Raw genomic sequence first — 26364 nt, 5'->3', positions numbered from 1 at the left:
TGACGACATACAATAGGAACAATGAAATAAATCTTTTGTTACACTGCACAACTTCACACTGGTAATGTGGCACAGCTGTATCAGAAGTGCTATGCTATTCTCTCACAGTTGCAAAACACTGAGCTGAACTAAATTCATGGAATTTGGACACAAATCTAAAGGTTTCAAATTAGTAAAAAAAAAAACATAGACAGACAGAACTTGATCCCCAAACCAAAGAGCAGAGCAATGTGCAACATGTGGAGCTTTGAGTTCCAGAAATTGTTGTTCGACTATCTAATAAATATGAAGGTATCACATTGAAAAGGAGACTAAACAACATATCATGATTACTTTCCTGCAGTTCCGTAAATATTCATATAATGATATAAAGATACTTCTGATTCCCACAGGGTTCTATCCTGGAGCTTCCTTTTTTTTACCCGCACAGTTGAAAATTCAACCTCTACTTTAAACTCAGAAGACGATTCAAATGACAGTGTGTGCACCATATAAGATAAAGACTCAATTCCTCAGAGATCAAGTCTGGATGCACCTATTTGGTTCTGCACACCCACATGTTTTGACTGGTCTTACATGAACTGCAGTAAACCCAAGCAGCTCTGTGCATGTTCCATATTTCAGCTGTATTTGGATACCAATGTGCAGAGGACTGAGACAGCTGAAACAGCATCCTGTGTTCTTGTAAATCCACACTTGTGAGAGCCAAATGCATTCACTAAGTGCAAACCCCCATATGTGTGTGTGTGTGTGTGTGTGTGTGTGTTTCCTTAGTGAACCTTTAAGGAAATGCTATTTCCTTTAAAGGAAAAGGAAATGCTCTGAAGTTTATCAACCGTCTATGACTCAAAATTTCATAGAAGCGAAAAAAATAAAAAATAAATAAAATTCCTTCTGTGGTCTGAATCTGACTGTGGCATGGTGACACAATTCCCTGCATGTGGTCTGAATCTCACACCATGAAGTCAATAAAAAGAACAGACTGGCATGAAGGATAAAAGCACAGGATGAGGTGAAGGGGATTTTTTTTCTGCTTTTTTTTCCTCTGTTCTCATATCTCAGTTTCTCCCAGCACACACAGCCAGCTGGCTTAAGTAGCATTAATGGTATTTGGTTAGGACTTCCCCTTTGACCTATGGAACAAAAAAACAGTAGCAGGGAGCCGCTCAACAGGTCCCCTGTGAGGGACAATGGGAGTGAGGTTGGAGTTAATAACAGGAAACACAACGGCGTTTAGGGAGATGACATCAGTGCATTCAACAGATCGGTTACGCAGGTATTGTTGGTGTTGTTGCACTGAAGACGAATGTTTCACTTGCGTTTGTGCATCAGCTGCTGCACCGTTTCCCCACAGGAATGAATGACGTTTCACACTGAACGCCATGTCTCCTTGTATCCGTCAAACTCTCGGAAAAAGACATCAGCAAGCAGACCTGACAGATTTGACGTCTGACAGCAGAATCCTTCCTCCTTAATTTAAGACTCGTCTAATCCCCGGTTCAAAGCCGGGGCCGAGGAAGAGAAAAGAAAAGGTGGCACAGGCACAGGCAGGTTGTAAACAGGATGGAACAGCCTTCCGTTTTATTCTAAATTTGATATGTACAGGAAAAAAGTGGCTGTATACATTTCTTAATATATCATGTAAAAGTTTTCTGGAAAAAAAAACAAAAACAATTGCACATCAGCTTCCAATAGCTTCCATTTCTTTTTTTTTTCTTTTTTTTTTATACTTAAACACATCATGGTACAGCATGGTTGAAGGCAATGTCAAACAGGATACAAATACACTGATAACCGCTTGTAAGTGTTGGCTCTTGTGAATAAAATAAAATTAAAAAAAGGTTCAGGAAGGAGTACCCCAAAAAAAATGACACATTTTTTTTTTCATATGATATTAAAAATGTTAAAAAAAAAACACACTGTAGTTTGTGTGCTGTAGTGTCACTGACAAACAAATCACATCGTGTCCCTCTTTGTGTAAAATATTATGGTATTATCTCAGGCACTTATCGCTATCAGACCCCCGTAACTGGACAGCTACAACAGCAAAATCCATGACATTTAGAGCAAGGGGTCAAATACATCCTTCTCAAATGTGCTGGTCACTAGTGTTCACAGCAAGAAGTAGTGGCTGCTCAACCAAACACTTCTAATGAAAAACAATTCAGAGTGGACTTTTCTTTTTTTTTTTTTTTTCACCCTCACATCACACAGTTTGTGTCTTATTTGGTAACAGTTTTGTGGCATTGATGTAAACACACATACACTGGCGAGGGGCCTCAGTGTGTGTGTGTTGTTACACCCATGTACATCCATAATGCAGAAGGGAATTCTTAATTAGCTTAAAGCACTGTTGCTGTGCTGTGAACTTTCCTCGGCCTACGATACAGGTTTACAAACTGAAGTAATGCCATTAAAAATTCCTTTTTTTTTTTCCTTCTTCTTCTTCATCTTCTTCATATTGCCGTTCATCATCTATTACCTCTACCTAAGCCTGCATCTTTCCCAGCAAGGGCCTTCATTAACCAACAGGAGATAATGTATGTCACGCAGCTTTGCTCTGCATATGGAGAGTGAAGGGCAATTACGCACCCCGCCTGTTTGTTTTCCACAGCTTTATTTATTTATTCTTTTGCATTTCCCTTTTTGCTTAAAGTTCGACCTCGGCTCGGTCTCATTTGTTCGCTTTCGCAGGCAGATTAGTGATGTCAAAGACGGGCAGGTTCGGACCGGATTGGTCGCCACCTACTGCAACAATTATAGAGGTGGGCCGGTGGGCTGTGGCAGTGAGTTTTAAAACGTGTGTGATCAGCCCCCAAGGTCTCACTTTTTCCCAACCTACAACTACAGCGGCTGGTTTTACTGATTAGTTCCTCCCCTCTGGGTGGAAAAATTGCCAATCAGCAGCTGTAGAGTTTGACTGGAATGAAAATGAGAATACTCTCAGGTTATAATGACACATTCCACTGGGCTAACATGATTCATAAACAAGACCGCACGGGTTTAAAGAGTCGGTTTTTATCCAGATTACAAAAAAGAAAACATTTTTACTACCAGAACATCTAATCATGCAGATAGTTTTGTTTTCATTTAGTCAGGTTTTCAGATTTCTGTCTCCACCCTAATACAGTTGAGGTAAGGGGAGGTTATCATGACTTACCTTTTTGTCTTCCACTGCACCAACTGCTTTTATACAACCCTGCTCTGTTGGAGCATAAACTGAGAAGAACTGTATGTTCAGACTGAAAGCAGCAAGAGCACAAGAAATCACTCTGGCTGCCCTGAGAAGGGCGCTGTTGAAGTTTGTGGGCGCTTTGACGCAGATGACGTAGATGAAACGGACAGACAGCACAGTTTGTTCTGAATGCTTGGTCTTGCAAAGTGTAATTTCAGGGTCCGCAAAGGAAACAGGCATGTCAGCAAGGATCTTTGTGCCAACTGACCACAAGTAGTGTATAAATTAGCCACGTGAAATCTCTAACATTACTGATTCATTTGCATCAAGTTGTCAAGCAACACTGTGCAACACTTGCGTGCAATTATAGGCTACCCTTCGAACACCTACAATGTCGGACACCTTTGTCCATGCATCGTTTTTTTACCCTGTAAGCACACAGGGACGCACTGTAAAGGACGGGGAAACCCGCCACCGCAATTATTTATTTCTCCTCCATTGTGCTTGGGAACGAATGTTTGATGGGAAGTTTACACGGCTGTGTTCTCTAGTGTTCTGTTGCTTCTGTCTGGCTCACATAGAAAATGAATGACTTTTGGTCACTTTGAATTTCTTGCCGCTTTCGGTCTGAACATGGTTTGAATAAACTCATTGTCTAGTTAGCGAATGAGCTAACAAGCCTGCTAACTTTCAATTAGGCACCATGAATATGACTAGTGCTAGTGCACTGTCAGCAGTTTTCATACAAACTCAATCAATTCAAAGACAGATTTCTGCAGATTTTTCTCCTCCGCTGTATTAGGATGGCATCAGAAAACCTGGACAAATAAAATCAAAACTCTGCTTTTTGTAATTTCATTCAACCCATCCTTTAAAAGCCAGCAGCACTCTGTTCATCCATTGACTGCTGTGTTTTTTTGAAAGCAAGATGGCACCCCTACCTGCTCCCTATTTTCAAATCACTCTGGAGAAATATGTTGGCTAAATGCTTAAAAAGGTAAAAAAAAATAGAAAAAGCAATTATAGCAATCGAAAGCAATCAACTCCTGAGGACAATTTTGCCTTTTGTTAAAAAACAGGAGAAAAGCTGCAGCTAATCTCACACTGGGAGGCTCATTGTCTCTCTACCATCTTTATCCTCACTCTTTTTTATGCTTTCATTCCTGTCTTTATGTCAGAAGCCGGGCCCTCTGTCGGTGCCTCTGGTGGCAGCGTGCTTTGGCTCTGGCAGGCAGCAGGTGGCTTGTGATGAAAAATTCAGTGCACAGCCTGACTCGGGAGACAAGGAGGAGGAGGAGGAGGGTGGTGGTACTGGGTAGCAGGAGGAAGAGTAAAGGGAAGGGGAGGGCTGGAATGAGAGGAAGGCGGGAGAGAAGCGAGGAGGGGAGAGCAGAAAGGTAGAAGAAAGGCGCGTAATGAACAGAGAGATGACGAGAACAACGGGAGGAGGGATGGGAGCCAGAGCTCCAGACAGACAGGCAGGCAGGCCAGTGAGTCAAGCCCAGAGCAGTGCAAGGGGGGCCAGGCACAGGATCAGAGCTGTCGACCCTCTCTGCTTGGGTCTCCCTCACGGAGATAACACACCATATGAATCATTTATGAGGGGGGCTTTTTTTTTTATTAAACACACACACACACACACACACACACACACACACACACACACACACACACACACACACACACGCACACTGTGCCCTGTTTCTTTCATACACTTTGCCTTGTTTTCTCTGCCCCCCTGGGAGTACTCATGTGAGAGAGCCCAATCGCTGAGGAGAAAACGCCTGAAGTAGAGAAAACAGAAAGCACAGCAAAGCCAGCAGCGTTCGTAGTTGGTAGAGGGGTTGAATGTTAACTTTAGTGAAGGTGAGGAAAAGGTGACTTGTGACCGGCAGGCGTCCACGTGACACTCTGTAAAGCCACGTTAAAAAACATACTCGATTGTGAAACATGTACCTCGTCACACGCCCACAAACGTTGTTGTACGCCTCCCCGTGGGCTCAGAGAGAACGACCGCTCACTTGCCCGTTTGATTGTCAATACGTGACGGTGCCAGATCTCGAAGAGTCCGAGTCCTGGACGCCTGCGAACAAGCGCCGTGTTTGTGAATGCAGAGAAGGCACTGAGCGTCTCAAGTCTGTAGCAGGGCGAGCGACTGAGTGACTACTGTATAGGTCATCGGCACAGCTAGGGATCGAACACAAACACCCACATACTGAGCACACTTCACAGCTGTTTTACCTCTAAGATCATCGCTAGGCTATAAGACCTCTAAGGTTGTCCTTTGTCAAGATTTGTAGCGTCCACTTCTGCGGTTTCTTCAAGGTAACCCCCCCCCCTTCAGCTCCTGAGCCAAAAGTTCTCTGTTCAGCTCTTTATCCATCAAGTCCAGCAACGCTCCTCAGGAATAAAAAAGTCTTCCTTTCTCCGACCCCAACCTATTAAGCCTCGCTAACTGCGAGGGTGAAGGCGGCACATCTTGGCGGTAGGGACCCTTGGGCGAGGCCGGGTCCTTCAGGTGAGCCGTGGTGTACCCCTCGTAGCTGCTGTTGCCGCTGCTCTCCTGCATTAATTTCCCTTTGGCTTCCTGCTCACGGCGCCGCTGCTCCTGCCTCAGGAGCTCCTGGGCCTCCAGAAGGACCCTGGCGTTGACACTGCCGCCGCCTGGGTAGCCGTTCCTGGAGCCCTGGTAGCTAGAGTACCTGGGGTTGTCCTTGGCTGTCTGGAAACCTTCTCCAGGTGGGTACGCCTTCTCCCATGAGTCTTGGGAGATGGAGCTAGGGTTCTTCCTGGGTTGCCTGGTAGAGAGAGAGAGAGAGAGAGAGAAATGAAAGAGAGGGAAATGTGAGATGTGGTTGGATTTATAGTTTCATATAATTCCTTTGACATAATCATAAATGGCACATCAGTGCTTTATTTCAAAGTTGCTTTTGCTCTGTTTTGAGTTTTCTTTATTTACAGGCTTAAGACACAGTCAGGACAGGTTTCAGTTAGTCATGCCACATTTACAGTAGTTATTTTGAGAATACGTTAGATCAACATCTGGCTGTAGTAAGACGCTTTTTGTAGAAAGTGAGCGTGCCATTTTATTTTTTATTCTTCACCTTGGAATATTCTTTGATAAAAAAAAAAAAAAAATAAATAAATAAATCTAAACTCAAGGTGCATATACTAGCTTTTTTCCCCAGAGCTTTTACCAGCTTCTCACGGTCTTCTTTAGCAGACTTAGCAGGCTCAGTTATCATATATGCAGCAACCTCTGTGCGCTGAAGAAGACTTTGGGGTGGTTAAAAGCTCTGGAAAAATGTAGCAACTGGACCTTTAGTTGAGATTTCTTTTTATTTTTCTTATTTGTTTTGTTTGTTTTCTTTTATGTCTGATCTTTATATCTCCTGTATATACAGGTTGAAAGAAGGAAGTGTCAGTATTCCAGGTACTGATAGTGTAACAAAAAAAGAAAAAAGACATATGTTTTCATGGGTTTATGACTCTGATTTTTTTATTTCCATTTGGCATAAATATGTTTTGAGATTTGGCTCAACAGTTCCCAGCATGCTTTGCAAACAGACAGTTTAATGTTAATGTTGCCTCAGAGGTCGGTGAGTTAGCTGTGGGCTACTCCTGTTTTATTCACCTCCATTTATTTGCAACCAGGAAAGTCTTTCTGCATTAGCTCCCATCAGGTCTGTTAATAACTGTGATGATTGATTCATGAGGCTTTTTATGTGACCAATGTGTGACACTGAAAAGACAGGATTTCTGATATTATGGGTTAAAATAATCACATGTACTGTACGTGCCAACAAATGCTCTCTCATTCTTTCACTCTCATACACTTTATTTCTCTATGAGACTCAACCCTCTCAGCCACATTCTGTGACCTGGTCTGATGGGAAAAAACATCACCAGCAACAAAAATTTGGTTGAAAACTCTATCTTTTGGGGGATGCACTAATCAGACTGTCAGTTGCATGGTAGCCGAGACATCGCATTCAATGACAATAAGGCACCGCTACAGCCTCACAAACTGCCTCTGGGCAAGTACCAGCCCACGGTAACAACATACAGGGATACCTAACCATGTCAAAGTCCCCTTCCAGCCCATTAGGCCCATTTGGAGACAGGCAGGAACAACTATTGGATCTGACAGAAAGTAATAGCAGACCTTTCACGGCAGGAAAAATGAGGCGACCATCTTTGTCCTCGATGGATTTGCCCAGGCTGATATTTGACACCTGACACAAGTGTCTTAAAGGCACAGTTGTTTTGTCATGCTTGTTGGGTCTGCCCTGCCCTTTACCCGAAAAGATGTGGGGGGGGGGGGGGGATCCAGATGTGGGACATCACCTCTAATTTCTGCTTGGCTAGCCTCTTTGTGGCAGCCCTGTGTGTGTGTGTGTGTGTGTGTGTATGTGTGTTTGAGAGAGCCCATACGATATGCATGAGTGTCCCGAGCCCTACAGCTCCACCCGTTTATCTCGAGGGCAAGGCACCAAAACGAGAGCGGAGACAGAGAAGAAGAACAAGACACACAAAAACATCAATGGGCTTTTGACTCCGAGCCATGCATAATTAGCAGGTTTATCAGCCAGCTGTGAAGAAATCGTATTATTCCTGTGTTTGGATTTGAGGAGGAAGGGGCGAAAAAAAAAAAAAAATCCTTAATGAGAATAGAAAAGACCTTTGTTTTTATTCAACGGAGACTGAATGCTATTGGGAATGGATACGCTTCTCGATCGGTGAGATAGGAGAATATAGCCCAGGTTTATTCTTGCACACGGTTGAGTGATTCCAATTTTCAGAGACAGGCGTCCCCGGCATCTGATTTCATTTCATATGTTGACAAAGAGGCCAAAGCCGGTCTGCCTCCCTGCTGAGAAATGCAAACCAGATCGCTCTCTCTCTCTGTCTGATACTGTGCCAAGGGGGAGCATGTACATGTGTGGTAAATACAGAGAGATGTATACCGCTCTGTATTCTGTGCATGCACACGGTGAAGCATGACACATGATACAAACAAAAAAAAACAAACAAAAAAAAACAAAAAACAAGAAGGTGGGAAAGGTGACAGAGAAAGATTGAGAGAAAAAAGGGAGACTTTGTGAGAGGTTGTAGTGCAGTGCAGATAGACATGGGGTTGTGACACACATGCATGCATGCAGAAACACACTAGTACGACCAAATGCCACTGCAGCTGTTGCAGACAGCCTTCGGTCTCCCATAATGGCATTACTTTGGCACGGAGATCAATGGTGCTGCTCGGTGATGAATATGAGGGCCCTTCATCCACCGTCATTGTTTCAAATGGCAGCGGTTTATTTTCACTCACGGCTCCTTGTTTAGGGAAGGGTCTCACCCAGAAGGAAACTGACCTTTATCTAAAATGAAAGCCGTTTTTTTTTTTTTGAGGAGCTCTACCGCCATTAATCACGTCTTCATTCACAATCCAGAGTCATGCTCTCATGAAGGATTTCACCCAGTGTGAGCAACGCAGGCCCCATACGAATCCCATCAAGGCTATGATCTCCTGAACGCCACGTTTACTCGGTCTCAGCCTCTGACTTCATACGATGCTATGCTCTAACTCAAACAATAGTTAGCGTTCTCGAGATACCACCGCCGGGTTTATCCAAACAGAACAGCTTCTTAATGGAATTAGTGGGAAAGTGAAGGGACGTGGCCACAGGATGTTGCCTCTGACCGCTGGAGCGAGACAGCAGTTCATTAATCTTTCAGCACAGCTGCCTGCAATATTTATCAAGGAAAGGATTTATGTCGATAGCAGTGGATTAGAGAACGACGGTGAAGCAATAGAAGATAATGTATTTAATGTTGTATATGTATGGGAAGTGCTAGTTGATGATGTATTCTGGGATGGGTCGGCTTGGTTTGGCCTTGTAGAGAGTCTGCAGGAGTAATTAGAGACTGCTTAGGGAGACGTATTAATAACTCTTGGACACTTCATGTCTGTGCTTATTCAAGAAATTAAAAAAAAGTCTTCTTTAAAAGGTACAAAGCAGTATGTTATTATGTGTTATATGTGTTATTGTGTTATTATAAGTGATAACTCATTTTTATTGACATTTTTTGAATGAAGGCTCTACAGATGTCTGTCTAGTTTACATACATTTTTGTACAGTACTAAAATCTATTGGTAGGCTCTTGAAACTTACCACAGATTAACATTGTTACTTTATTGTCGCATGATACTAATGTTTTGTTGCAGATTGAGCTCAAAGGCTGTACTGTGTTACCTCACAATGATAACTTTGTATTAGGCAACACTTGACCTTAAGGCCCCTTATTTGACATGTATTAGCAGGATATAAACATTTAATAAATGGTTTATAGTACACTATAATGTCGTGAGCTGATGTAATTGTTTATTAATGCATGTGTTAACAACTCCGCCTGTGGGTGCCCGAGTGGAAGCTGGTGTATAGATAGATATACTTTCTATACCTTCCACCTCTAACCATGCACACACACACACACACACACACACACACACACACACACACACACACGCCTCAGCACTTCCTGGAACAACAGGCAGTCATATCATGCAGATCAAAGGGAATTACATTAAGGGAAAGGAAAGCAATCATGTCACATCTGTGTGAGAGGGTAACATGATCTGTCCATTCTGAGGATGATGAGTGTGTATGTGTGTGTGTGTGTGTGTGTGTGTGTGTGTGTGTGTGTGTGTGTTTGTGTACGCAGTTCTGTGGTCTGAAAATGATCGGCTATGCTGCTTTTTCTTACTTAAATGTTATATATATATATATATATAATCTGCTATCATTACTGTCACGAGGCTATTACAGTGAATCTGGCATAATAAGGCAGGAGTGCACAAATGTACACACACACGCAGCCACACACACACACACACACAAATCAACTTCAACTCAACAGATCTAAAATTGATACAAACAAAGTCACAAACACCTGCACACATTGATATTAGATAGTACACAAGAAAATTCAACACACACACACACACACACACACACACACACACACACACACAGTGCCCCAGACAGACTCACACACACAATCTCTTAGCACATATTGATTGTCAGATAGGCAGAAACATAGATCAAATACAACATCATATCAAGCCTGACACACACACAAACACACACACACACACTCTCTCTCTCTCTCTCTCTCTGTCCATCACTCTTACCTTGGTAGGGAGCTGTACTGTCGCTGTGCCTGGGCGAACGAGTCCCTCTCCTCCTGCCTCTGTCTCTGCATCTGAACCTCGACCGACACCGAGTGGCGACCCGGCTGACTGTACCCGCCCGGACCGTTGCTGCTGGTGTTTGACTGGAAACAGCGAGATGGCTCGGTTAGCTGTCGTCCCCAGTGAGATCATCATCATCATCATCAGCAGCAGAAACACTGGCACAATCAATACGGGAATGATTCTACCCATTCAATTTATTTATTTATCTGCCTTCTATAATTTGATGATATTCCACACGGGACTGAAATACTGTCAGATAAGTGGAAATGTGCACTGGGTGGACAGATATGACATAGTGTGTTTACAGGATTCAATACTACTAAATTAATCGGTGCAGGATATTCCTCTTCTGCAAATGTGTCACATGTAATGAGGGGAATTTCTTCTTCTATGGTCCATTTAGGGATGGAATACTATCACCTATAAGTGGATCATAGTTATTTAGTGAACTATTCCACTGATTTGGACCACCTTCATGATATCAATATTAGTATATTAGTAGTAGTGTGTTGGTCTTCTATCTAAATCCATTCTTAAAGGGCCGGAAGGATAATCCTGTGTGTGGTTTTCACTGCTCCACAAAGAAAACTCCCCTCACCTCCATTGTGCTGGAGCGGCAGCAGAAATTTCACCCATATCTTTTAACTATCTGCATGGATAGATACCACCAGAGGCAAGTGGAAAAGTGTAATTTTGTTTTTTCGTCATATGGGTGAACCAACCCTATAAAGCTGCAGAGCTGCCTGCCTTATCTTGGCTCCGAGGGGAACAGAACCGTCTGAAGCTACAGTACGAGAAACGTCGTGGTGACAGTTATTTTGTGCCGATCAGAGAGCTGCTTGTTCTCGTGTACAGCTGATATGACTCTGGGACTGCAGGGACTTTATACACTCACGGAGTTAAATAAATACTGATGACTTTTCTGTGTTCACTTAAACATTCATGACGCTGAGTTGCCTGCAGTGCTATTGCAAGATAGATGCATGACTGGGAGGATTTGGAGGTGCTAACACTGAAATCAGCAGTTTTATGTGAATTCAAGTCAATCACTCTCTTTTATGTTATATCTCCTCCACTTTTCAAACATTCAATTTACTCTCTATTATATTCTGCACTTCATAATAACATTAATAATCTCTTATTATCATCAAGAATAAAACTTTAAATGCCACATACCATCAAACAAACCTTAACGTGTCATTGATAAAACATGTTGATAATTAAAAATAAAGATTAAATTCCAGTTGTGGTGATTTTCATCCTGGGTTTTTGCTCAAATTGAAGGAACTGTGCCATAAAAATATGTACGTTCGTCTAACTCAAAAACATAAGCGGCAATACATTCAAATGTCTTGTTTAATCAAGCTCAAATATTCGAATTAGGAATATGTTTGGCAAAAATTACTTTTAATTAAAAGGTTTTATCACTGCTTAGACAAATGAACATCTTATACTGGAAAATTCTGGATTTGAATGTTATGATTTGGATGTTCTCTGGCAGGAAGGGCACAGATTTGACCCACTGCCAAAATATGATCTTTCCAAAGTGATAAAGAAGAAACATCACATTTAAATTCGAATTTAGAGCATGAAAATCACCATTACAGAGATTTGCACACAGTAGCCCAATAAAACTGGCAGCGTTCCCGGACACAGGATACCTCACAAAAAGTCTCCCACAGCCCCCCCCACCCTGCCACCCCCACCCGCCAGTCCAGACCACAGACACTTACCAGCAGTTAGTCGGGCAGACACACCCTGAGCTCGTCTCCTCTCAGGTCAAAATGAAGGTGAGTCACACACAGACAGAAGGAGGGGAAGTGAGGGAGGGGCCATGCTGGAGACTCAGAGCAGGGTTACAGTGATGACATGTGATGGATGTTAGTGGGTGTTAATGAAGGAGACAACAACACGGCCTGTTGACATTGTGACAGTCCCTCTCCCCACCCTTCAAACATCCTTACATAAACACCTAGTGTACAGGTTAACAGGCCACAGTAGGTTTACGTCCATGTGCATATAGAGTAGACAAACTGTGTGTGATGTATTGATCTGTAGTATCTGCAGATTTAGAATGTTTTTATAACAGAGAATACAACCGAATAATTCATTAGAATTCATCATAAACTCTCACACATACACACAAACTCTCTCTCTAACACACACACACGCTCACTCACTCACTCACACACACACTCACTCACTCACACACACACACTCACTTACTCATTCACTCACACGCACATGCACACACACACACACTCACTCACTCACACACACACTCACTCATTCACTCACACGCACATGCACGCGCGCGCGCACACACACACACACTCACTCACTCACTCATTCACTCACACGCACATGCACGCACACACACACACATGTTTGTACTTCTACACTTATGAGAACCCCCACTGACATAATGCAACCCATAAATCCTTTAATACAGAAACAAACTTGTCTGCACATTGAGTTGTTGAACCATCAGGCAAAAAAACTGTTTATACCTCTATGTCCTGGGTCATCGTAGTGTGCTGTGGTGGTTTGGGAAAAGTTTCAAAAATAATTGGATGCTTCCCCCACAATTCAACAGTTGGAAAGTTGTGAGACAAGACAAGTTGTCCTCACTATTAAGGTCTAAAACTGGTCCTCACACAGATGCAGGAGTATACACATGTGCGCACACACACAAACACACACCCTTGTTTTACCATATTTGTGGTGAGCTGTCATTGAGATAATGTAGTCCCTAACCCCTTTCCTTTAACCATCACAACTGAAATCCTAACCCCAACCCTAATTCTAATCTGAACCTTTAAAACCAAGTCTTGACTCTCAAACAGCCAATTAAACTTGTAGGGTCCAGCATTTTGGCCCCACCCTGCCCAAAGCTGACGGACGACTCGAACCCAAGAAAAGGGGGCTCCCAGTTTTTGGACCACAAAAATATAGTAAAACAAGCCCACACACTCATACATACAGACAGACAGCATACACTAATAATATCTTTCTCAGCAGCAGAGCACCACCTCAATGTCCAGCCCACACTTGTACCACAGCTCCTTCCGCTCCCTGCGATGTTGATTAGCGGTGTGGGTGCAATAATTGTGTGCAGCCGTAACACAAAGCCGATCTAATTACTTTTATGGCTGTGCAACATATTGAGAGCCTGGTTGGAGCACTGTGGACATCAGTTGGTGGGGAAACCATAAAACGATTAAGAGTGCTAAAGAGACACTCCCCTTTAAAATCAAATAACGCCGAGGCAATCATCTCTGGGATGGATTGGCGCTGCCTGGCTGCTCAGCTGACAATAAGGACAGGCTGGCAGAAAACTGAGAGGGAGGGAGGGGGCTACCAAGCACCCCTTATTCCATATCTGAATTAAAAATTGCCTGTGGGTGAATTACAGTCCCAAATATTTTTCACTTGAGAAAAAAAAAAAAAAATCCCTTTAGCGGTTTAGGAGTGTTGAATATTCCTGGGATTGTTGGCTCATCTGCCTGAACACGGTGACTGCAGAGGAGAGGGGAGGGCGAAACACCCTAAAGGAATCCAGATAATAGCAGTATTAAAATGTTGCAGTAAAATACAAGAGGCAATATTATGCCCTTTCTAAACCCCCAGCATCAATTGAATGAACTCCTCTATTCCCATAGTGGTATAAATGAGCGCAATAAAGCTTGGCGCGGCGCTGCTGGGAGAGCGGGCATCAGTCATCCTGATGGAATTAGACCGTGCTACCCACAATCCTCCCCTGCTCCCCAAACTATGGTAAAAAAAGAAGAAGAGGGGGGGGGCTCACATGGCAAAGAGAGATATTATATTGACTTAAGGCATGTGGCTAAATAGGGACGGCTAAGAAAACAGCCTGAGCAGAGAATGGATAATCGGGCGAATGAACCGCAGAGGATGGATCGTGAACGTGTGTTTGGCTGGAGGTGCGATATGAAGAGGTGAGCCTGGGGTTGACTGTCCAGGCCTGGCTCAAAGGTGCACAACAACACAGTGAGTGCTTCCATATGGCTGCTCAGAGACACCTCTCTAATCGGTGAGGCATGACACTAACAGGGATCTGCATTCAAATCCCGCTGTACGAGCAAGAGAGACCTCTGAACGGATAGTGAACGGAGATGAATATTTCTTGATCTCTTTGGTTTTTTATTTTTTATTTTTTAGATTAACTGATGAAATGTTGGCTTATATTTTTCTCTGTAAACCTAATTAGGATGAACACATTAATTCATTACATTATTCTAATATGCTTTAATATGTTTTCCCTGCCATTTAAATAAATAACATAGGACTGCCGTGTAGCACCGTCCTGGCACAGACTGTAAGTGGGTCAGCTGTAGGTGAATGAAGAAGAAAATAAAAAAGGACACTGGCTCCTTGAGGTTTGCAGCACATCACTCAGATGAGGCAACAAAATGTAATATATGCAAAGGGGAGGTAATTGAATTTCAAAGACACATTCTCCTGTTTTCCATATGGCCCACCAGTATGGTCAGAGCACGAGTCTAATAACATGCTATTACGACAGCAAGTCCAAGTGTGAGCTGCGCTCCGACAAGGTAAAAGGGGGTTTAATAAGACCATGAGAGGGTTCTTCAGGCTTAAGCCACTGTGGAACCACAAGGGGGTCCTGGAAGAACCTGGTTACAAAAAGGTATTTTTTCTAACATTTAATGTTTCTGACAAATGAATCTTTAATATTTCCTGGACTCTGACTCTAAAACGTTTATGGACGTATCTAACAGCTACTTTGAGCAAGTTAAAGGGATCTTTCATGGGAAAATGAACCTGGCAACAATAGTAAAGCACGCTACAGTTGATGTAAACAGACACAATGCTGCAGTATTGTCAATCCCTCTAACTGAGAGCACGCTTGGTTGTTTGGAGACAAAAGGGAGAGGTGACCTGCGCTCCTCTTTCCCACACTGTCCTGCTTTTTTTTTCTTGTCTGTACAATGCCGCCTGGAATGCGCGCCAGTGCGTCGATCCCACTGAAACGCACGACTCCGGTTAACACTGCCCGACTTGGAACAAAACTATACATTTTTTATTGGGTTCATCAGGTAGAGAGAAAAAGCCAGAGCACAGAGGATTTTGGTTCGCGAGCTCTCACTTTATCATTTCATTTCAATTACAAATGGTAGCAACTAACTCTCCCATTGTACACCAAAGACTGGGCAAAAAAAAAAAGCTACAGCGGGAAATTTACCAGCAGTAAAAAGAGTTCATACAGAAATATACAAAAACACAACTGTGTGTGTAAAAATGACTTTGCGTCAGGACACAACCAACAAGGACAATTCATATTACTTGATATAAAAGGATGTAATTTACAACACACCTGTGCGTCTAGTTTGCGACAACATGCTTTTGTGCTGCTTGTCACCATAGCATAATAATATGTATCGTGTGGTAATGTGTTTGTATAATAACAAGTTGTGATACAATATGTGTGAAATAAAACAAAAAATGTGTGCTGTCTCAAAGCAGACAGAAGGATGTGGTGTAAATTACTCCTTTAGTGTGTAAAAAAAAAAAAAGGGATAAAATCCTATCTTCAAGATTTAAAATCTGCTACATGATCAGAATTTGTTACTCAAAATAATGTAAAACCAAGTACACTTGAGGTGAAGTGCAAGGAAGCTCGGAGGACTAAAATAAATACTAAAAATATGACAAGCGATTTCATCACCTCAAAAAACTTTGAGTGCATTCAGATTTTGTTCGCTTATTATTCTTACCCCCGTGTTGCTTCAGAATGCACTAATTAACCCTGATCTTAGCCGGTGAAGCTCTGAATTAAATATATGTCAGTTAAAATGCACATTACCCTATTTTTAACCTGTAAAAAAGGCACAGTTAAAACAAAGGTTTTAAAAATGAGACCCCCCCCCCCCTACACAGACACAATGTGAAGACAAACCCAAGTCCATGAGGTGGTGGGCAGGGTCCATGTGGATGACTGACAGACAAACGACGGATGAGTACAGTAGGTTGTGACAGGTGGGTGGGGTTAGTGGTGGTTGTATCAGGAGGTGCGGAGACTCCTGCATGCAGATGGTTGAACATTCGAGTGTGAGGTGTGTTAGCGGTAGCATTATTAGGCTCATGGAGGTTAAGGGTCACCGTAAGGTGGAGACAGGATATTATCATCAGTCCTGTAGTGGGGGTTAGTGATGGTTAGCACCACACTCCGGTTAGCCACAGGTTCTCCTCAGGCTAGTGTTTGAAGTCAAGTTTGAAGATGTCCAGAGTCTCGGTCTGGCAGAGGTCGTCTCTCGACATTAACAGTCTTACAGTCTAGCCATCCTCTCCGGGTCGGCAGTGGATTTGAGTTACAGGCTCCGGTCATTTCAGACACTCACCCAGGGCTGCTCGAAGCTGTAGGTCCTCCTGCGGTCGTCGGGGTCGTCCGGGACGGTCTGGGCCTGCTGGAACTCCTGCCTCAGCCTCTGTATCCGGTCGTGGTTGCTAGGGGTTAGCCGGTTACTGAGGAGGAGAGGGGAGAGAGAGAGAAAAGAGAGAGAAAAGAGAGAGAGAGAGAGGGGGAAGATGGATGAGCGTGAGAGGTCCATTGTGAACGAGTGACCTGGTTCCATCAGCGCGGGCGGAAATGGCCTGCAGGATAAAGTTCTTTAAAGACCAACGTGCTTTGTCCGTGAATTGATCAAATGCACTGTTGACAAAGGCAAAGCAACCCAGATACATTCAACCCAGATAAGACGTAAAACGTGATAAGTGAGGGCAGAGCCAGGAGCGGGCTCACAGCAGAGCCAACAGCAATATGAATCAAACTAATGTGTCTCTGATGTATTATTCATAACAATGAACAAAGACTAGTGGTGAACGGTGAGCAGTACCACAACCCCACCCACCCACCACCTCCTCCTCCTCCTCCTCCCAGCCTCATATCATTTAACTGCTGCACTGCTATTGTCTGTTGCAGCCCTGCGGTGTTTACATCAAACAATGCTGCCTTCAGTGTACACTCATATGGTGCACTGAACAAATGTTCTGTAGCTGGTCACTCGCTATAACTGCCGCTACAACTCTCCCCATTACTGTAGATGTTGTGGAGTCTATTCAGGCCATGGACATGACTGGTTGTCAACAGTTGTCAATATGTCACACAGATGAAGCCTGATACATTTGAGGTACCTGAAAATTAAAGAGATTTCGATTTGGAAATTCTTACTCACTTGCACACCCAACATTGTTCATAATTCACTTGAATGGGAAAATGGTCTTTTTTGGACTACATATATATATATATATATATACATACATACACACGCATTACCTGTTGTACTTCCAACTATGCAGTCATATATAACATCTATTATCGCTTCCTCTAGTCTATTGTCTCAGATTTGATTGTTGAGGTATTTTTGGGTTTGACTGAAGCTGAACAGAACCTGGACCACATCAAATATTTTCCCTGTTGACAACCATCTGGTTTTAGTATAGGTTTGTGTTATTTGCATATTTCTTCTGCAGCTTTGAGGTGCTTCAGCTATTGTCTGAGCCCTTGCATGGAAAGAAATACCGAACATACATGTAAATGAGGAGACAGGTTAGTGTTTTTATATGGCCTCCTACAGAGGAAAGTAATTAACACATTTTCCCTCTCAAACTGTGTGTGAATAGCAGTGTCAGGGTCGGTGAATGAAGGACCAGCGGGGGGGGGGGGGGGGGGGGGGTTGACTCCGAGCTTGACTTTTCAACTTTTCTAACTTTGCCAGGAAATTCCTTGGGACTGTCTTATCTCTAAAACTCTAAAAAAGGTCAAACCTGCAACTCTTTCCAGTCCCAAAGCTCCGTTGAGTTCAGTTTTGCGAACCTTTTTCTGCTTACTTAGGAAAACTTTGAGGTCAGCATGAAATTCTGAATTGTATCTGTTGAGGGATACGATTGAAATGCTGAGACAACAAAAAAAGACAGTTCTACGAAAAAAATAATAAATTAAAAATCCGGAGAAAAATAAATGAATCACATCCGTATTGCCTTGGTTATGACAGGAACTGTACACTTAAAAGTGACTTTAAATAACCATTTATCTTTATGAGGTCAGACTATAACTCTATCTAACACAAAACTGCTGCAATAACTGCCTAAATTCATTGAATCCGTCACAAAACAACCAGATAACGGCCCCATAATTCTATAACCTAAAACACAGCAGCACTACCAGCTACTAACTCCAGACACACAATGGAAAAGCCAGGTCCAGCTGGCCTTATTAAAGACCAGGAACCTGTCATACGTGATCCTGCTAATCTCCGTGATATGTAACACAGCCACTTGGCCTCTTTAGAACACAGCTGACCCGATACGTGGAACATGTGTGACCCTCTGGCTATAGGTCGAGGCCTCGGCTTCAACGGAAAGGCTCATATGTGATAGTGGGTAACGTGAAAAACAGATTTCTGTAGAAGAGGAAGAACAAAAACGGGGGGGGGGGGGTTTGCCCACATTGTGAACAAGCAAGGCTTGTCAGATGAAAGACGCTCCCCTCTCTTGAGATAGCCACTCAACCCTGTAATCAAAAAGTATATCATTATTAAGGCAACCTATAGCCCCAGCTAATACAGCAGAATCCTGCCTGAGAGACTGAAGAGAAACTCAAATAAAGAATCAAACATCTCCAATCCTCTAGTCTGACAAAACAGTGTAAATCAATCAAAGAAAGAGCAACACTACAATACAACTGTACTGTCAAAAAAAACAAACAAAACAAACAAAAAAAAACCAACCCCAGAGACAGGGGAAAAACAGCGGGCCGAGAGTCTGAGATGAGCTTCATCCTCTGGGCAGGCTCACTCAATATCTGGCACTGGTGTGTGAGGCTGAAAGGTCACAGTGTGGCTTTGTTGAGTGGAGTGTCTCTGGGAGTCAATAACAGGACTGTGGCTTGCTGACTGGGCTGCCAGAAAAGCTGTTTACGCTGAGATGCACCCTGCCTTTCATGGTCGGGCGTGCCTCCTAAAAAGCTGTCTGTCTGTCTGTCTGTCTGTCTGTCTTGTCTTGTCTTGGGAGGGAGAGATGTAATGTCTGCATTGTGGGCAGACTTTGACTTCACAAGTGCAGCTTCACTATGCTGTAAAGCGGCGTGGTGAAACACAGGTTACTGCTAGAAAATAGGACTGAAACACGCAAAGGAAAATTCGAGTTGGGTCTTATTTTTGACCCTCGGCTAAAATTAGAAACAGGAAGTCTGTTCATAAACTGTGACTGATGCGTATAACAGACAGTCTGGGGAATGGTTGTATCAGTGACCTGTTTTCTCTGTAAAAAAAAAAAAAACAAACAAACATTTGACCAACCTTGGAGGGTTGTTTACAACGTGTGATCATCTGATCTTTTTGTCACCACGATCCGAGATGTGAGCTATTAAAATTGGTGAAAACAATGTCACTAATACTGATAAGACTGATGACCACAACTACAAATCCAAGACCTGGGGGCTGTAATAAACAGGAATTATCCTTTAAGCCTGGAAAGGAAGGTGCTTTGCAGGATTTGAGAAGTCTGCCTTGTGGTCAGACTTCGATCTCAGAACCACAAAGCCACAATATGTTCTCAAGCTGCATGCTAAAACACAGGGATTTAAAAAAAAAGAAAAGAAAAAAGAGCTAAGCGTTGAGAGAAAGATCGAAGCAATTAAAGACAGCCAGAGGAAGGCGTTGCTTCATTTGGCATAGCAGAGGAAGTGGTCCAAATTGGACCTAACTCCAGACTAACAGGATTTATCAGATCTGCGCTGTCACTTCAAAAATCCCCCGTGACAGTGATGCTGCTTCCACGGATCCCAATCAAAGCATGCCAACAGATTGAGGGAAGGGCCTCTAAAGGGCAATGTACAGTAAGTGACAGAGGCAGCTGATGGACAGAGCTCTAATCCTGTGGATTATAAATGAATGGCTTCATTCACACTGGCTGCTCTTCCCATGCCTGTAGGAGCATCACTCAGACCTACCACCAACTGTACGTGGGCATAAATCTAACAAGCGCTCGCTCATTTAGAGGACTTGGCGACCTTTACCGGTTCAACGTGCCCTTGAAATTAATGCAAAGCTGAGGGGAGACCACACAGTTTTGGGCAGTAAAGAAGAAGGAAACAGCTGGAGACGACCCCGCTGACCACCAGCTGGCCCACAAAGCCCATCTGAGCAGTGCGGAGGGCAAAGAGAGATTTGAGTGAACCTCGTTGTCTGTTTTGTGACGAGGGCCCTTGTGGCTAGTGGTTACAAGCGCGTTGACCTTGAGGATAACAAGAGCAACATTGTTTGTTGAAAGTCTCAGAAGAAAGCATCACCCCAAGCTGCATGCGGCGCTGATGCGAGAAAAAAAAAAAAACTTCACAGAACACATTTCAGTGTTTCTTTATTCTCATCAGAGTCTATTTCATCTCTTTAAATTAAAGGGCATCTCCGCCATGATGCTAATTAACAGAACCACACCTTGCTCTTGATAATACAAGAGTTGTATTCTGTGATATCCTATCTATTTCGTTTGCCAATAATCCTTAAATCATAATGATCAACTTTTTAATTAAAAACCTACTGTCTTAATTAAACATTTAATTAAGCACGGGTAGTCATGGGACTCCCATCTCAAATGTGACTGTTGTGCTGACTAACTTGCCTGCCTGTTAAATAAACATTTACTGATGTACCGATACACAGAGTAAGGAACCGGTGTCGTGTTGTCCCCCCCCCCCCCCCGGACGCAACAGCCGTGGCGGTTAGTTTCTGTAATCTTATCAGATGGGGGAACTAGGCCCCTACATCCTCTGACAAAGAGAGAGCAGCTGGTGGAGCCTTTCTCTGCTGTGAAAAATGAACTGAGATGCTGAGGATGATAATCCAGGTCTATTGATCGAAGGATCACAGACAGCTAGGAGGGAGACTGATGCCCTTGCTAACTTGTGCTAGCGGCTAACGCTCCATCTGTGAGGCAGAGTCGCTGTTATCTACTGCAGCGAAACCGCAAAGATGGCAGCGCTTCCTCGAGCAATCACACACTTACACAGATCTGGAATAGATGTTGATGCTACTTGTTGGTAATGGATGAATATTATGAAGATCTTTACTTTAATATATTTTAATTATAATGATTAATTTACATTTTTAGTATATAATACACAGTATCGTCCATGACATCCAGCACTAATATATAAAGAAAGAGGGTCTGTTGATGTATAGTACAAACCTAAATTGCCAACATGTCTCATCATGAATAGCAGTGCAGAACTTTACGTGAAGCAGAATTTATCCAGAAATCTGTGTGTAAAGTTATGGTCACATACACAACTTTATTATTATTATTATAAAAGACTCTGCTTATGTTTGAGGAAGTGAGACTTTTTTTGTGGCCGATTTTATTTGCACATCTTCAGCAAAGAGGCAAAATTTATAGTTTGCCATTTAATGTTTTATATAACAAGTTGTGTTCTTGTCTGAGAAGTGTTGCTCCACCACGGCAAATGTTTAATTGGTGTCTCATAAGCAGATGAGGGGCTGGGCACTTCCATGTTGATGACACAAAATCAAATAAAATCATTAAAACAAAACAAAAGCACTAAAAGCTGGCTGCTGCTGGTTTCCATTCCACATCCAGATGTCTGTCACTTTCATGATGCTACATAATTTAGACTTGGCGACGCTGAACAAGAACGGGCCTGTTCAGTTGACGTCCTCTGGATACATAAAAGGCTAAAAAAGGATTAGCTCAGATGCTTGACTACTCACAGCCTCAGTGGTGCCTGTTGATGCAGTGGAGAGATTAGTGGGGGCCAAGAAGCCATCATGTCTGTTGTGTCTGAGGCCATTTAGGCTCTTATTAACCCGATCTTGCTTTTACTCTGGATTACATGGGCTTAACCCTGAGACACACTGATAGAGCCACATTGATCTGCAGAAACATGGCAATTAGACGCCGATCGATACAATATCACCACACTTAGCAACTCATTATCAAATTCCTGGTATTTGCCTCATCATGTCAATGGACTAAGTAAGACAAAAAGTGCACAAACAAATCAGTTAGTATGGCAAAGGAAGATAAACAACCAAGTCGAAATTTCCTCATTCTATGTAAGAGCTCGTGTTGACAGGGAAGTTAAGAGGCTGATGAATCTAGCTAACACGTTCTACAAGCCAGGCCCAATCAGACACCATCTGCACGTCACGGCACCGATCGGATCAAACTGCTCCCCTCTCAGAGGGCACCGCACTGGCATGGCACCAGCGTCAAGTGCCAAGCTTAGTGGCTGAGTGTGTGAGTGTGTGCGTGTGCGTGTGCGTGTGTGCGTGTGTGCGTGAAATGCTGCCATTGGAGGAGAACTGTTAACAATGGCTGCAGAGGACTGGAGGTGGATTTGAATACTCATTATAAACGGACATGAGTCATGATCTAAGGTAATGGGTGATGAGTCATTGGAAAGTCGTTTCAGGAGGATGCAAAAGTGGAGATATAGTGTTCTTCTGGAAAACAAGAAACTAATTTGTTTGGTTTCTTCAGTAAGCAACTTTTCCATAAATGATTAATTTTCGTGCAGCACATGAACCCTCACACACATCCCGTCCTGCTACTTACAGTAGCATTCATTCTGAGCCTCAGCAATCCCACGGGGTGTCAACACTTGTGCAAAGCAGACAGTAAACATTGGAATCCATCGACGGAACAGATTGAATTTAATTGGTTTTCAGTTTTATAGGGCATCTCTATTTTTCCAGGGGCGCTGCTGGTCAGAAATGTCGGAGATGGTAATATAATATTTGACTGATATTAATGCATGCACACACACACGCACACACACACACACACGCGCATTTAATGCAAGATGGGTAACTGCTCTTCGATTTCAAGCTATGGCGCCACTGGAGGCAATAATGGCGTGGCACACAGCAAATATGCCTCCTTTTAATTCATGGGCCAATTTCATGCCTGCACACATCAGCGTATCGATGCCGGCCTGCTCAGTTACAAGCAAATAAATTGGACTACGTTTCTGATATCCGTAATTCTGCCCTACTTTTCAGCGAAGGTGGGGAGCATGCCTTCCTATGTGGGCCATTTAAGTTCCATTACTCAATTCCCCATTGCATTGTGTGGTGGAGGCCACATTTGAATATGTCGCCATAATATCTGCAGAGGTATTTCACATGTGGTTTAGCAGGAGCTCCGATCCCACATTCAATATGTGCTGAAAGCACGTTTCAAAAACATCTCGGTAATGTATTCTGAGACTGACCTTAAAGTGAGGAGAGATTGTGTTGGATCTAATCTCATGGATGTTTGCGGTGGAAAATCAGACATACTGTAAAACAACAGTCTGCCACGCCTCTTTTATTCAAACAATCTGAAAAGAATCCATTATTGTGACTAGACAATGTCTTTTCTCAACGCCGACATCAGTGTTGTTTCCTCCGCTGTCCTGATGCATCTCGTGTTGGTACAGTACACACGGTTACACGTGGAACCAGGCCTCACCAAAAAAATGACTGCACTGGTTGTTGCTTCAAACACTTAAAACAACCGTCGCTTGAAGTTTTCCTGATAAGCGATCTCGAGAGAAACTTCTGTCTCATCGAAAAAAACAAACATCTTAGGTAGGATGGATGGTTGGACATGTGCCTGATTTTGACAACCGAGACCCACCTCCTGAGATCCATTTGTGAAGGACGGCATGACTTTCTTATCCTCGTAGATTGCAAAGTCTTCTCTCAGCTTTGACAACAAGAAGTAGTTTTAGTTGTCTTAGTTTAACAGAAAATGCTTATATGGGCCATTTTGGAAGAAATGACAAGAAAGCCATTTTGTCATTAGAGGATGATGACTTGCTCTTTAATTATATTACTATTATTACTCCATTTATCCCCCTGAGTCACATTTTTCTTTCAGTAGTACAGACATTGCAAGCTATCTACTGTGAGTTCCTCTCCTACAGTTCTTATTCTCCTTCTTCTCACCCACAAAGTTTCAGCTCCTTCCTCACATTGAAATGCTAAATAGGGAACTCGATATCAGATCTTATCCACATTAACACAGGCTCCCAATCTACATACCATCACTACGTTTGTAGTGCTTTGATTGAATAGTGACAAAATGTTGGCTAATTGCATCCATCATTGAACAGTGATGCTCTCCATGTAGGGAGTGATTATAAAGGCAAGAATAGGCATAATAAGGGCTAAATCTTCATACACTTTGTGTATGTTTAATATTTTCTTTCTTTGTTCTATTTCATGTTTGACAAATTTGAAATTGCCTACAAATATACAACATTGGCTTGGGCCGATATTTGATAATATTGAATATCAAGGAAAAAAAAGAAAGATAAAATACTATATTTATATTATAGCCCTCCCAAACTGCTAATATTATATACATTGTGCTATTTGGGCAGGACTGTGTTGAGAAATTACATTTTGGATATAATACAACAGATTTCAGTTGCTGTTTCTGCTTTCCAAACATGTCAGTCTCTCTCTCTTTATTCATCTCACACACAGATATAAATACACACACAGCCTGGCTCTATCTCCATCACGCCTTGAACTATTGCTCTCTTCCCCACATACACCGACACTGACTTGGGGGGTTAACAGGAGACGGCATCCATCACACGACACCATTCAGTCAGTCAATGGACAGATGTGTGCTGTCAGATAAGCCACTTATTGTAATATATCTGAGCTTCACAATGCCGTTATGATCCCACCAATCATAACTAATGCTCGCAGACAACTAGTCTTTGTGATTCACTGCTGATCGCCATGAATCAGCACATTCAGTCACCTGGGGAAACTGTAACCAGGCAACAGGGTTCGGATAAAGGGTCTTCTGAGTTAATGGCTTCACTACAGCCAGCATCGCACCCTACTAATTATTCCTTTCTGTGTCAACATGGCTGTAAAGTAGGCTCTTCTAGCCCATTAACTTGTAGTGGTGCTTTAACAACTCAGCAGAGAAGTGAAAACTAGTTTCAACCTGCCTGTGCCCAACAACAACTGTGTTTTCCTACAGGTTGTGCAAATTACTGGCAGAGTTTGAGGACGTAAAGTGTGAGATGAAAGTGTGAGGGGAAGAGGAGAGGATTTTCAAAACCGGCAGGGTGAGTGCGCCGTCTTATCAGCAGTGGATTAGGAAGGCATTAAAGAGTCAAACTTTCTTTTTTACATTTTTATGAGGTCTCAGCTAAACTAAACATTGATAACGAGGGCCGACTTTTTCATACTCATGAATAAAGTTCAGTCTGAATCAGAAACTACATTTGAACAAGTTCTTTGGCAGTGGTCTTTTCAGCCTGGCAGAGCATCATAGAGCTTCACTTAAAGATTCTTTCTTTGTTTTGTTTTCAGTGGAGGGTAGAATGAAGTTCAAAATGTTTCAGGCTTAGCAGTAGTTTTAGTCGAGATGCAGAGAAGTCACCATGACAGTTGTTCAACGTCCACGTGACTGTAGCGGAGGATGAGTTAAAGAGGTGTGACCAATACTTTTTTTAACTTAAAGGTCTCATATGGTATAAATGCAGATGCCCATGTGTTGTTTGATTATAGATCAGGTCTAGGTTCTATATTAATACTGTGAAAGTATCAAAGCCTCAGTCCACAGAGAAATGCACACAGCCTGTATTCAGAAACTGAGCCTTAAAACCAGCCGTCAGGACTTCTGTAACTTTGTGAGGTCACTACAAAGCAGTCATCGCTCTCACCTGGACCCACCATCCAACTTTGCAGGATTTGGTGTTTACCTGAAATCTGCTATATTTCTATTCGATTACTCAGAAAACAATCAGCCAATCAGAAGAGAGCAAATCAGAAAAGATGCTCAGAGTCTCCTCTCTTCTGATTGGCTCACCGACCTGTTGTTATTGGAGCTCCAGAGAGAAGCCTGAGAGAGGAGATGTAAA

General features: G+C 42.8%; 1 protein-coding gene across 1 annotated transcript in view; it reads right to left on the bottom strand.

Annotated features, from left to right (window-relative positions):
* Positions 1 to 5514: 5514 nt before the first annotated feature.
* pard3 (par-3 family cell polarity regulator) overlaps positions 5515 to 26364 on the bottom strand; it is a 250040-nt gene continuing 229190 nt past the window's right edge. Inside the window, exons 24-26 of the mRNA XM_022761762.1 lie at positions 16814 to 16937; positions 10368 to 10510; positions 5515 to 5973 (exon numbers count right to left, since the gene is read on the bottom strand). Of these exons, the coding sequence (XP_022617483.1) occupies positions 5577 to 5973; positions 10368 to 10510; positions 16814 to 16937 (664 nt within the window). The 3' untranslated portion in view covers positions 5515 to 5576. The remainder of the gene's footprint in view (positions 5974 to 10367; positions 10511 to 16813; positions 16938 to 26364) is intronic.

This window comes from Seriola dumerili, unplaced genomic scaffold, assembly GCF_002260705.1.
Source record: "Seriola dumerili isolate Sdu_G_001 unplaced genomic scaffold, Sdu_1.0 BDQW01000432.1, whole genome shotgun sequence".
NCBI classification, from domain to species: domain Eukaryota; kingdom Metazoa; phylum Chordata; class Actinopteri; order Carangiformes; family Carangidae; genus Seriola; species Seriola dumerili.
The sequence above is the reverse complement of the archived record's forward strand: the minus strand, read 5'-3'. Positions and strand labels throughout refer to the sequence as shown.